The sequence below is a fragment of the Equus asinus genome, chromosome 5, assembly GCF_041296235.1.
Source record: "Equus asinus isolate D_3611 breed Donkey chromosome 5, EquAss-T2T_v2, whole genome shotgun sequence".
Lineage (NCBI taxonomy): Eukaryota > Metazoa > Chordata > Mammalia > Perissodactyla > Equidae > Equus > Equus asinus.
Genome location: NC_091794.1, coordinates 85803626 through 85817144, shown reverse-complemented (window position 1 = coordinate 85817144; position 13519 = coordinate 85803626). Strand labels below are relative to the sequence as shown.

The following is a 13519-nucleotide window of genomic DNA, read 5'->3' as shown; positions in this document are numbered from 1 at the left end:
CTCTCTGCCTTCTCAGTCCTTGCATGAGGCCACTTGGCCCCACCCACTCTACCAAATTCCCAGCAACCAGAAGTGAAGGCAAGAACGAGTCAACCAGCTACACTCCATATTTTGGCCCTTAGCATCCAGCCACCTTGGCTGCTGGTTGGACACTAGCCTTTTTCCCCAGAGTTAAAAGTTGATAACCTCCTACCTGGTCCAAAGAACAGACTTGTGACTGTGGTCCCAGTTCTGACAACGTATCACTGATAAGCTTGCTCCTGGGACAGCGGTCCTCCCCAGGGACTAAGATCTGCCCCCTTGAGCCCCAGCTTGCTACCTGTGTCTGGTGTCCCTGTTGGCTCTTGCCTACTTGGCTTCCCAAGTATGGTCTGCACCAGATTCCCCATCTCTGTGCTCTGCCTCTTGGCCGGGATCCTCCAGGGAATCCAGTTGCTCAGACTATGACCTGCTATAGTTAAAACAGTAAGGAGTGCTATCATTCACAGGTGCTTCTTGTACGCCAAGCGTCGCCAAGTGTGCCAGCCTTAAGCGATCCTCCCAGCAGCCCCGTGAGACAGTAAATGTTATCACCACATTTCAGACGAGGGTTCTGTGGCTCAGTCAGGCTGGGAGGCTTGTTCAAGCTGCTGAGCGGCTGAGCCGTACTTGGACACAGTTCCCTGTGACTTCAAAGCCCAACGTTTTGCCATACAAGCCACATGGAGAGGGTTGAATTGTGTCCCCTCCCCAACAAAGATGTTCAAGTCTTAACCCCTGGTACCTGTGAATGCAGCTTTATTTGGAAATAGGGTGTTTGCGGAAGTAATCGAGTTAAGATGTAGTCACAGTGGATTGGGGGGGAGCCCTAAATCCAAGATTGGAGTCCTTATAGAAGAGGAGAGGATGCACAGATACACACAGAGAACAAGGCCATGTGACGATGGAGGCAGAGACCAGAGTGATGCAGCTACAAGCCAAGGAGTTCCAAGGATTGCTGGTCACACCAGAAGCTAGGACAGAGGCACGGGACAGATTTTCCCTCAGTCTCCAAAAGGAACCAACCCTGCTCACACCTTGATTTCTGACTTCCGGCCTCTAGAACTGAGAGAGAATACATTTTGATTGTTTTAAGCCCCCCACTTTGTGGTCTTTTGTTCCAGCAGCCCCAGGAAACTCACTCACCTGCTGCTCAGCCCCCAGGCAGGATGCCTGGAGCTCCTTCCGCCTCCCGCTGCTGGTCCCCCCAGCGCCTGTGCCATTCCGAGGGGCAGGCTTTACGGCTGGGCCCACTCTGCCCTGTCCTGAGCCCAAGCTGCCTTCCCAGAGACCTGAACTTGACTCTGGCTCCTGACCATGACAGCCCCTGGGCCTCCCCACCATATACTTCCCATCGCTTGGTCAGGCTCGGGAGCCCTGTGGCTGCAGGAACATGCTGATTCGGCCCCGCTTCCCTCCAGATCCTTCTGCTTCCATAGCCACCCAAGGAAGCCAGTCTCACTCCTGCCACTCATGCAGGACCTGTGCTCGGGGCTCTTCCTGCTGGCTTTCAGCCCACACCTCTGATATGTCGTATCCATGGAATTCACTTTCTTCTCTTTTCCTAAAGTGGTGTTTCTCTGGCTGGGATCTTTCCCCATTCCCAATGCTGCTTAATACATGCCAAGATTTCCCTCTGCCCTTAGGATGAAAAATTCTTATTATGGGTTCCTTAAGTCATTCATGATCTAGCCAGCGCTGTCCAATAGAACTTTCTGCAACGATGGAAATGTTCTATATCTTTGCTGTCCAATATGGTAACCACTAGCCACACGTGGCCATCAAGAAATGGAAATGTGGTTTGTGTAACTGAAGAACTGAATGTAAACTTTAATGAATTTTAAATTAAATAATTTCAACTAATTTTAATTAATTTATGCTTGAATGTAAATAACTCCATGTGGCTAGTGGCAACGGCGTCAGAAAGCGAACATCTCGCTGGTCTGCCTTCCCAGCCTTTCCTTCCACTACGTTCCCCTCGTCCTCTTCCTACTGGCTTCTTTCAGCCCGTGTTCTCCCTCACCTCAGGACCTTTGCACAGTACTTTTCTCTCCCTGGAACTTCCTCCTCCCCACATTCTTTGTCTAGCTAATGCCTGCTTCTCCTTCAGATCTCAGCTCAAACATCACTTCCACAGACAAAATCCTTGAAGGAAATCAGGGCTCCCTGGTGGTTACCTGCGTGGCACCAGGTATTTTTGCTCCTATCGTGGATCAGAGTGTGATTTTAGAGGCAGGGGGCAATTTCTCCCCCACTGGAACATAAGCTCATGAGAGCAGGCTCTGAGCATGTGTCTTTTTTCTACTCTATGTCCCACGCCCAGCACAGTGCCTGGCCCAGAGCAGGCTCTCGGTAGACAGTTGGGGACTGAAGGAATGGGGATGTTGCTGGTTTAGGAGAGACATCTAGCAAGCATGTCCTCAGAGCCAGCTGGCGGAGCACACGGCAGTTCACAAGAGGGCAAAGCAAGTCACAGACAGCGTCTGCTGATGACCCCCCAGCCTCCAAACTTAAGAAAACACAGTGCACCTTGAAAGGCCCTAGACATTAGCCTGACAACCAACAGCCTCAACAACCCTGAATAAAGAGGAAATGAGTGCTAGCAAATTCACGAGGGTCAACGGATGGGTCCACCACCAGCACCTGAGTTTCGCACGCTGGCTCCCTAAGCTGATGGCAGCCTCACGGCCTGACAGCGAGGAATGATGCCACGCCTCTGCTCAGCCAGGGAGAATCGCCGAGTCCCCAGTCCCTGCAGGCTGTACCTCGGTCCTTAGGAAGGATGCGCGGGTCCTTCCTGCTTCGTGGCCACGTGGGCCCCGGGGATGGATGCACCACAGCTCCACCCCCTATCACTAGGGTTCTCCTCCCCAACCCCATAGGGCCCCACAGGTAGCATCGGCCCAGACAGGCTCTGCCCAGCAAAGCCCAAGGAGCTGGAGGCAGCGAGCACCCCTCCCGACCCCACAGGCTGTCGGGTCCTAGTTATACGCTCCCACAGCCCCCGGGACGGCTCCTCAGTGCCCTGACCACGACTGAACTCTTATTTGTAAGTCACTGTTTAACATCTAGCTCCTCCGCTGGTCCAGGAGCTCCAGGAAGGCAGGGACTCAGCCCATTTCCCTCATGATGCATCTCTAGCATTAGCACAAAGCCCGGGGCTCAGAAGCGGCTCAGGAAAGTTTTGTGGGAGAACTGAGCATCAAAGTACCCCCATGGTCCTGATCAAGCCTTACCCCAGCCTAGTAGGCTGAGCTCTGGTCTCAGTTTCCCTGCTCTGCACTCCCCTTCTTCCTGAAGCCACACTGACCCCCGCCAGTCTGCCTGGGTCCTGCCCCCTGCCTGTCCTCCCCAGCCTCCCTCCAGAGTTTGGACCCTGCTCCCTGGGCCCTGGCCCCTGGTGGGCCCCTTTACTTCGGACTTATCAGTGGTCTCTAGCATTCACTGATAGCCCTCACCTGTCCTCATGGGCCTCCTCAGGCGGGTCCTAGCGACATCTTCAGCTCCTCAGCGCTTCCCAACCACCCTGGGCTACCTGGCTCCCCTGGGGAGGGTCCACCTTTGCGGTCCATCTGTTTCACCTGCCCCCAGCCTGTCCTGCTCCATCCAGGACTCTGCCTCACCCCCAGGCAAGCTCCCAGCATGCCTTGCTTTGAAGTGTCCTGGCCCAGGCTGGGGGAGAGAGCATGGGCAGAGCCTCCCCTTGCAGACACAGGTTGGACCCAATGCATACAGGCCAGAACCAAGGTCTGTTCCCTGGTTGGGAGGCAGATGGGATACAGTGGGACGATGAGGGTTTGTCTTTGAGACCAGATCTTCCTGTCACACCTGCCAGCCTACCTGGAGGCTGGGAGACCAGAGTGCAGTCTCATGCCCATGAGAGGTGTTGGGGGACATCTTCCCATGTCTACACCCTCCATCACTGACCACTCATGTAGCATCTTCTGCTGCACCCCAGGGAGCCAGAAATGACCTAGACCCCTCTCCCTGGCTTTCTCTGAATGCTGCTGGCCAAGGGGATGGGACGGCACTTCGGGAGCTGCCCATACCTCTCCGAGTCTCTAGGACCTTCCTCCAGGGCTCCCTGGGGTGGATGAGCAGCAACTCCCCACTGGTTTCTGATCCGTGAGCCCTCTCAGCCCAGGCCCCAGTCTGCGAGCCAGGGCCGCTCTGTTACCTGGACCCGTTCCTCTCTCAGAACGCTTATCCTGGCTGAATAGTTACATCTATCACATGCTCATAGATTACTGTCTGTTTCCTCCACGAGAATGTAAGATCCTGAGGCTCAGGGAAGTGATTCTGCTTATTTGGTTCGCTGCCGTATCCACAGCCCCTAGCATGGGGCTTAACAATAAATCGAATGAACATTGGATGGATCCAGCTGTGGATCCACCTGTGTAGAAAGGTCCCCCAGCAAGCACTCCCTCGGGGCTGCCACACTGCAGTTTTCGGGGGCGTACATTGAGCCAGGGGTGGTATCTGCTGATGTCCCACCAGCCAGCTGCCACACTTCGCGATCAGCACAGTGACCATTGATAACCTCAGAAAAGCCAATATATATCTAAAGAGATGGGACAATTGCTAGAAAATTCCTAAGTGTTGACTGAGGGGTCATGCACCCATGCTTCACCCAGGCTTCCTGAGCAGCTGGATGCCTGGCAGTGAGAAACGAAGCCTGTGCCTTTCCCAGCCCTAGGAGAATGGCCCGAGTCCTGAGTCCCAGCAGGGGCTGTCCTGCATCTGTCTTTTAGGATGGCTCAGCAGGTGTCCCCTGCTTCGTGGCATATTACAGGGCATGTGACACACCTCCATTCCCACTTCTAAAAGAGTCCCCATTCCCTGCGTGTCCACAAGGTTGGTGTCCACCCAGGGCCGGCCCCAGCACTGTCTTGCCAATGCCACAGGGCTCCTGACGAGGGCAGAGCCGTCAGCAACCTCAGTACCCCCACCCAGGCAGGTACCCTTACCCATGCCCTGGACATGGCTTCCACATCCTTCAAGTCTCAGCTCAAGAGTCACTTCTGCAGGGAAGCCTGAGCCATTTCCCCTGTTTTATACCCCAAAGTCCCCTGTACATAAGTGCCTTTGCAGCACCGATCAAAATTTTAATGAAATGTAACTTGGCTGATTCACTGTTTCTTCCTGCAGGCAGGGACCACGTCTTCCTCGGTTGCTCCCATATCTCTAGTCAGTGCCCCAGGTCTGACACATCACCAGTGCTTGACTCAGACCCTCTCACGCACCAGGTGAGACCCTCTGGCTCCAACCAGCCTCATGCAGCACCAAGCTGACAGCATCTCACCTCCTGCCCACCTGGGCACCTCTTGCCCCTCACTGCTGGCCCTACAACTTCACAGGGACGCTGCTGCAGGGTCCTGACTGGCTTCCAGCCCAGCCATGCCAAACCCAGAAATGCATGGAAGTCAGGAGCCAGTGGAAAAGCTGTTCCTCCTTCTCCCCTCACCGTGAGAGATGGTCCCAAGACACACTTTGTAAATCTCTTCTAGGGTGCAGACGTGGGATCAGGCACTCAGTGGTGATTGGCTCAATAATGCATCCTTGTCTTGGCTTCCCCTCCCTCCTGCTCCACTTCCCTACCCCTCGTCCTCTCCCCAACATCAGACCCACTAACCAAGTAGTGGCATCTAAGCCTCTGCCCCAGGGCCTGCTGAGACAGTGCCCCATAAAGTTTTACAGAATGAATGGAGGAATGGATGATGCTCAGAGGGAGGGTTGGCGTGGTCCAGCTGCTCCCTCTGACCCCAGCTTCCCTCCAACAACCCCTCCCCCATGAAGCTCTACTGCCACCTTGTACCTTCTTCTTGCACCTGCTTGTCTGGACCCCAATCTCCTGCCAGGCTCTTTCCAGATCTTTCCTAGGCTGGTCCCTGCTTGCTGAGTCCTGGCAGCTGACAGTTCTGCTGTGAATCTCAATGTGGCCCGAGTCTTTCCTGCATCCCTCACCTGCTTACCTGGTCATCCTCAGGCAGATCCTGAGCCCCTCCAGAGCACCTCAGTCCTTGCTCTGGGCAACCTGGCTGCCTTGACAAGAGTCCACCTTTGCAGACCATCTGTTTCGCCTGCCTTCACCTGCCCTGTCCCATCCAGGATTCTGACCTGTACCAGGTGAGCCCCCAGCATGCCTTGCTTCAAAGGAGACTGGTCAGCCTGAAGGAGGTGGCCTGGCAGAGCCTTTCCTGGCCACACAGTCAGGGGTTTGGGGCCCCTCCTAACACCCATGCATGCAGGCCAGAACTGAGACCTGGTTCCTGGCTGGAAGGTGGGGAACACAGTGGGTGGGTCTTGACACCAGACCCTCTGCTCGCACACTTGGGATGGGAAGCTCAGTAGTCGTGACCCCACAGCCGTGTCTCTGCGGAAGGTGTGCAAGTCCATGTGCTCATTCACACAACGCTCATTCATCAGTGCCTGCTCGGTGTGCCCGGCCCCATGTCAGGTGCTGGGCCGCCAAGAGTAGTCCATCAGGCACCCACCGTCGGGAAGAAGAGTCAGACAGGGGAAATGGGCGCTTGGAGCTGGGCCGCCCTCCCTGCTCCGCGCTCCATGTTACCGGGAGGCAGAGGGGGGCATCTGGGAAGTGCTGCTTCTTTCACAGGGGAAGGAGGGCATGCCAGGGCCACCCGGGACCACTCCTTGTCTCTGTCTTGTTCCATACCCCATCTTGGTCCAGCTCCATCTGTGAGCCAGGGAAGTCTCCTTATATACTGCAGTGAGACGTAACAACTTAGAATTAAAAGAACTAATGGCTTCTTGTGGCCTGGAAGGCATGTATGCACCCCTTAAGGCCAGGCTCCTGCTCCCTCTCCTCCCTGCCCGCCTCCCTCTGACTCAAGGGCCTGGGAGACCAGCCAGGATGGAATTCCTGGGTCTCTGAGAACAGTCTGCAGGAGGCCAGGCCAGGCGCGCTCAAGGAGCCTGTGCTGGGGCCGAGCCTGTCCCCTGGACTACACCCCTGCTGACTCGTGGCTGCCATTCATTTCTCATCTCCCTTGACTCCCTCCTTGCTGCTTATACCCCGTGTCCTCACCTTTCTGGTGGCTTCTCCTCCTGGGGCCTCATCACTCACGCTCTCCTGGTTCCCCTCCTTCCTCTCTGGCCTTGCCAGCTCAGTGTCTTGTGGAGTCCTCCTGACACTTCTATGTGGTTTGGGGTCTCGCCCCACGTCCTCGTCTCTTCTCTCCCAGCGATCCCCTGCTCTGTCTCTGTCTCTGTCTCCCAGGCTGCCCTTGAGGCTGTGCAGATGACTCCCAAACCTCAGCTCCAGCTCTGTCCTCTCTGAGAGCCCAGCCGTGTGGCCGGCCACCTACTGGGACCCCAATCCCAACGGGATCTCAGTACCCGCACCCCGCCCCCCCCCGAATCCTCTACTTTTCCAGGAGGCTCTTTATCTGGGGATGACACCCCCCCCTCCTGCTGTCCAAGTTAGAATGTCTCACCTTGTCCTTGATTCCTCCTTTCTCTCACCTCCTCCATCCAACCAATCACCAATCTCATCAATTCTACCTTCTTGTCTCCATCCTGTGTCATCTACTGCCCTCCTTTCTGACCACAATACTCTAAGGCCACCATGCTCTGCTTTGCCCAGGCCCCATGATGGCCTCCAGGCAGCAGTGGGTTGCCCAAGATCACAGTGACTTTCCTCAGGTGCCAATTTGATGTCACCTGCTTGTTCCACATCTTTCAGTTGTGCTTCGTAGCCCTCAGGATTAAGATCCAATCGCTCAGGTTAGCACCCAAGGCTGTTCAAGGCTTGTCTCTTGCCCGCCTCTCCAGCAGCATCCTCTCCTCTTGGCTTCAGGCCCTCCACAGTCAGGGCTCTGCCTCCACACTCCCCAGCAGGATCCTGGGCACCTGATGCCAGGACAGAAGCTCTGGAGGGCAGGTATCGGGAAAGACCAATGCCCTAAGTAAAGTAAGGGGGTGACGCCTTGGTATGTACCTCAGTCCCCTATGAGTCTGATCAATGGGAGTCAGTTTCTTGGGACTCCTATTTGGAGTCAGAGGGGCAAGGTCTAGATCCTGGATCACTGTGGCCCACCAAGATGACCATGGCTGAGGGGCCAGCTCTCCCACTGCCATCGTGTTCATCCGTGTGCATACTTTAGACAGCAGGGCTGCCCCTGGAGGCGATGGTGACAAGCAGGACCGCTCCCATGTGCTGAGCATTTTCTGAGCACCTGGCACTCTGTCAAGCATCTTTGTGCCATGTCTCATCAAATCTGCCCATGAACCCTGGGCAGAAGGCTTTTTTACGATTCCCATTTCATAGATGTGGAAATGGAGGCCAGAGAGGTTGACTAGCTTTCCCACTGTCAGCTAAAACGTGCTAGACCTGGAATCTGAACCCATCTCTACTGGATTCCAAAGTCATTAAAACACACGGGAATAATTTAAGGCATGGATGTGAGTAGAAGACTTTCCAGAGAGGGGAAATGAGAGGGAGCAGGTGGTGAAACGGAGAGAGTGACAATTTAGGAGAGAGATGGGGTGACGGATGGAGACATCACTGCTCTGTCCAGTCACGTTTGTTGCTCCCATAGTTAGAGGTGACTTGGGGGAGGCGGGTGTGTCAGCAGGAGGGGGACACACCCTTGAGGTGCCCCATCTGCCTCCATAACCCTGGCTCCTTGGAAGGCCGTGCGGCATGGGACGGGGTGGGGGGGGGGGCATGCGCAGGGAAGGACGTCTTAAGTCCCGTTGGTCAGAGGCTCCACCCAGGGCCCCCAAATGGGCCTCGGGGGGCAGATCCTTGCAAAGGCGGGCATTCATCATTTTTACTTCTGCGTTCAGATCCCTAATAAGGAAGTAATAATATTACCAAGCCTTTACCACGCTTTCTATGAGCTAGTGAGAAGACTAATTACCTGACGACACTAATAAATGGTTATGATGTTATTAAAAATGGCACCAAGCTAGGATTAATAGGCTCATCCATTGGAGGGAAGGGAGTTTAACAAGGACCCCTGCATGTGCTGTCAGGGTCTGCGGCCTTGACGGAGCCAGGGCCACACGGAGGCCACGGAGGAGGCCCTTTCTTTCCCCTGCTGAGGGTCAGCTTAGGAGCGTCTGCCTGCTGCTGAGTTTTTCTGATCCATCCCCTTGCAAACCGCTCTTCAAAGCTCTCGGACCGCTGGAGATGCTGTGGGTGGCAGGAGTAGCATCAGCCCTGCTCACTTCCGCAAGTGGCCTCCACCCTCCTCGTGACCCCCTCTCCCTTCCCAGCCCAGCTCGCCTCTGCAAACGACAGGCTCAGAACCCACCTGGAGCCCCGCTCACCCCGCACAGGGGGAGCTGACGGATGGAGATGTCTCTGGGGCCTGCGGACTAATTTCCATAATAATTACAGTTATTACTAATAACGGTGACAACACCACTCCCTTCCGTTTATACTGAATTCCACAATCTAGGAGCTGCTTCCCCACCAGTTGTCTCTTCTGAGCTGCACAACAAGCTGAGAAGAACACAGGGCAGGTATTAATATACTCACCGTCAAAAAACGAGCTCAGGGAGATAGAGGGACTTCCTGAAGCCCCCTCCCCAGCCTCGAAGGAATAACCATAATGATAAAAATGAAAATAATAAGGGCAAGTACTGACACGGCGCCAACCATGTAACGTACATAGGTACGTTGTGTAATGTGCGTAATGAACTTAGTCCTCCCAACAGCCTGTGGGGTAGGTTCTATTACATTCTCTTTTACAGATGAGGAAACTGAAGCCCAGAGAGGTTAAGAAACATGTCCAGGAGCACACAGCTTGTAAGTGGCAGAGTGGGAATCAAGCCCAGCCCGAGTTCACGCTCTTTACCCTTAGCCTCTCCCACCAGCCTTCCACGGGAGCCTGATTTCCTGGGGCCTAGGAAACGACTGGTAAGGTTCTGCTGAGTCTTCTTGCTCTGAGCTCCAGCCTCCAAGGTCCCCGTATGGCAGCTCCCCTCTGACAGGGGCAGGAGGCTAACAGAAGGCCCAGAGGCTGCCTGCCCCACCCAGAAGGGCAAAGTGACAAGAGTCCCTTTGACCGACCCTTTTCAGGTTGCAAAGACCTTCTGCATGAACCTGCCTCGGCCCCGGCTCTTTGCCGAGTTCGAAGCACAGGGCTTTGGGTGCAGACAGCCTCTGAAGACTCCACCACTTTCAGTCCCAGCTCCACTGCTCACTAGCTGGGGGCCTCCGCCCCTCTCTGCCTTAGCTTCCTTGTCTGTGAAATGGCTGGAAGAGCAGTAGGTACCTTGCTGGTTTGTTGCGAGGGTAAATGAGGGCAGGGAGGTTAGGAGTCTGCTCTAGATCAGGTCCTTGCATTCATTAGCAGGTCTTTGACAGAAAATGCTTCTGGAAAGTTGAGGCCCTGAGCTGGAAGGCAGGCAATGTGTACTATGTGCCAGGTGAGCCGGTACAAATGGCTCCTTGTTTCATTCCTGCGACTATAGGAGCTCTGGGACTTGCTAATTACTTCTGTTTTAGAAGTGAAGAAAGTAAGGCTCGGCGAGGTTGATGAACTTACCCGGTGGCACATCCACTAGGTGGTAAAGGGGGGACTTGAACCCTAGATCTACTGGGCCGAAGCCTGGGATCTTAGCTACTATGTGTGTGCTTACTGCATCTTACAAGCCTCCCTTGTATTGAGGGCTTGCCATGGGCTGCGCCCTGCACCTAGGACTTCCTGTCCAGAATCATGACAATCCTCTGAGGAAGGAGGAATTAACACCCATTTGACAGATGAGGGACCACTTAGAGAGGTCCGGCGACTTGCCCCTGTTACCGTAGCTAACGAATGAGGAACTGGGACTCGAACCCAGGGCCTCCTCTGGTGTCCCTAGACTGTTTTCTCTCTGGATTCCTCCTGCTGTCCCGTCAAGCCCAGGCCCCTCCCAACAGCTGCTCCATCTCCCCAAATCTCCACCTCCCTGCTTTGGCTTCTGGCTCCCCTGGGTCCTCTCCGCATCTCAGGCAGAGTTCAAGTCTGCCTTCTCGGAACCTCCTAGCGGAGCCTTGCTCATCATCCTTTCATCCCCGGCCTCGGTTCCCTGGACCACCTGCTCCCCACTGGACCCAAAGGAACTCAAGGCAGTGACGGATCTATCTCTGTGTCCCAGAGTTTGGTGAAGGGTTTGTACTGGCACCTCGCCCACATGGCTGGGGCATCCTTGGGTAGCTCTTAAAGGAGCAGAAGGCAGGCAGGGAGGAGCTGAGGGACTCCTCCAGAGTGAGCTCATCAAGGATGCCAGCAGGGAAAGCTCTGATTTAGAAAGGGGCCAGTGCGTGTGAACTTGTATGAAGGGAATGTCTGGGAGTCGGGGCACGTGAGCAAGACAGGCCTAGAGTCACAGCCTTTGTCCCCACCTCCCCTGCCTCCGGGGCCCTCACCTGCCAGGATGCCCCATCCCAACGTGCACACAGGACTTGGCCAAGCCCCCCGGGGTCCCGCCCCACTTACGTGGTCGATGAGCTCCTTGATCATCCCGTTCCACTGGCCCTTGTCATCCTGCGCCCCGTACTTGCCGTCCTCCACCAGCCGGATCTCATAGGAGAAGCCCAGGATGTGGGCCAGCTCCTTGAGCAGGTCGATGCAATAGCCCTCAAACCGATCATTCCCGAACAGAGTCCTGTCGGACTTCCGGAACATGATGAATGGCTCCTCCTGCAGGGACAAACGGGGGAAGGGCTGACGAAGGCCGAGTGGGCAGGGAGAGGCGGGCTGAGGCCGCAGAGCTGCGGCCAGGTCCCCTGCAGAGGTGTTCTACGCCGCCTTTGGGGGGGCTCCGAAGAAGGGCCTGCTAAGTGAGGAGAGGGGAAGTGCCTTTCCCGAGAGCCAACTTTGTGCCTTGTAGACGGCCACCCACTGGCAGTCCCTGGCACGAGGTGGGGGCTCAGTAGGTATTTATTGATTTAATTGTCTAATGGTCACCGAGCTAGTAAGTGGTGGAACAGGGATTTGAACTCAAGACTGTCTGATTCCAAACCCAATGCTCTCTGCTACACCATCAACATAGGCCAGTGGTTCTCAAACCGTGGTCCCTGCACCAGCAGCATCACCGGGGGACTTGTCAGAAACGCACGTTCTCGGCTCCATCCAGGCCTACTGAACCAGGAACTCCGGGGTGGGGCCCAGCAACCTGATTTTAAGAAGCCATCCAGGGGATTCTGGAGTCTGCTCATGAGTGACCGCACCGCTGCAGAAGGCCCTTCATCGAGGATCCTCCCGGCCTTCTCCCCCAGCTCCTGTTTACAAGGTTAGATCTACACACTCTCTGAGACCTTTCTTGCTTTCCGAGGACCCCAGTCCCCGGGTGAGTGATTGCTGATAGCCGTGCAGCTTGCATTTGTATGTGGACATGCCAGGCACTAGTGGATCAGTAAATGAGTCAGTGACTATGGAGGACCAAGCACGGAGCCCAGCAAACCCGGCGAGCTCAACAGAGAGTAGCCGGTATTGCTTCATTTAACCTCAAATTCAACCTTTCAGGGGTAGATACTAATAATCCCACTGTATGGATGCAGAAAGTGAATACACGAAAAGTGACCGGTGCGAGCCCAGCCAGCTGGCATAGAGAGGATGTGAACTCAGGTTGACGTGGCCCCAGGGTGCGAGCTCTGAACCACCTCCCTGTCCAGAGGCCCTGAGTCAGGGGTGCCTCTCCCTGGTGGGCAGGGGGTCCTCAGAAGGTAGCTTGTGGGGCCTGAGCACAGGTGACAGCTGTCCCACGACAGGCTCCCTCCCTCGCAGGCCATGTGGGCCAGTGAAGGACTTCGTCTGATTTCTCATTCAGAAACAAACCCCCGGCGACCTTGTGAAGCATGACTGAGAGGAGGCAGGAGAAACAGCAGAAAGTGGCTCTTGACCTCGTCTAGTTTGAGATGCACAGAGTGAAGAAGTGTGGGCTCTGACGTGGCAAAAGCCAGGCCCGCAGCACTGTCCCAGAATCCAGGTCGACACGCAAGTCCATGTTTCTGCTGGCTCCATCCACCCGGCTTCACTTACAAGTCCCTGTCCCGAGTCTGCGGTGGACAAGCTGACGCCTCAGCTAAATCAACATTTCCGGGTTCCTGCTGCGCACCAGGCACGGATTTACACTCTTTCTCATAGGCTGTTTGATTTAAGCCTCACAGCTTACAAGACAGGTGCCATTACCCCATTTGATAGATGAGCAAACTGAGGCTCAGAGAAGGTCAGTAAGTTACCCAAGGTCACAGAGGACCTGAACGACAGTCAGAAGGAGTCCACGTCCAATCCTTCCTGACTGTAGCTCCTCGGCCTCTTTCTGGGCCTTCACCTTCCCCAAAGCCACCTCGGCACGCCCACGTGTCAGAATGTCTCCAGCCTTCAGCCGACGGGTGACATCAGTTAGCTGACAGAAGGCACAAGTGCTAGGAACCTCATGTCCACCTGCCCACAGGAAGGGCAGGCACCTGATTATGGAGGCGTTTCATTGTCCTCTCAGCTGGTGGGGACACTCCTTTCACATCATGGGCCCCTCGAGTGGG

The 13519-nt window shown here is 55.4% G+C and overlaps 1 protein-coding gene across 4 annotated transcripts in view; it reads right to left on the bottom strand.

The window, feature by feature from the left end:
- The window catches only part of GRIK3 (glutamate ionotropic receptor kainate type subunit 3), a 219589-nt gene that overhangs the window by 31420 nt on the left and 174650 nt on the right, over positions 1-13519 (bottom strand). For all 4 annotated transcript variants that reach the window (XR_011503476.1, XM_070510324.1, XM_070510323.1 and 1 more), the window contains one exon: positions 11472-11675. Coding sequence is in view for 3 of the 4 variants with exons in the window: in XM_070510324.1 (XP_070366425.1) it covers positions 11472-11675 (204 nt within the window). In the remaining variant the exon portion in view is untranslated. The remainder of the gene's footprint in view (positions 1-11471; positions 11676-13519) is intronic.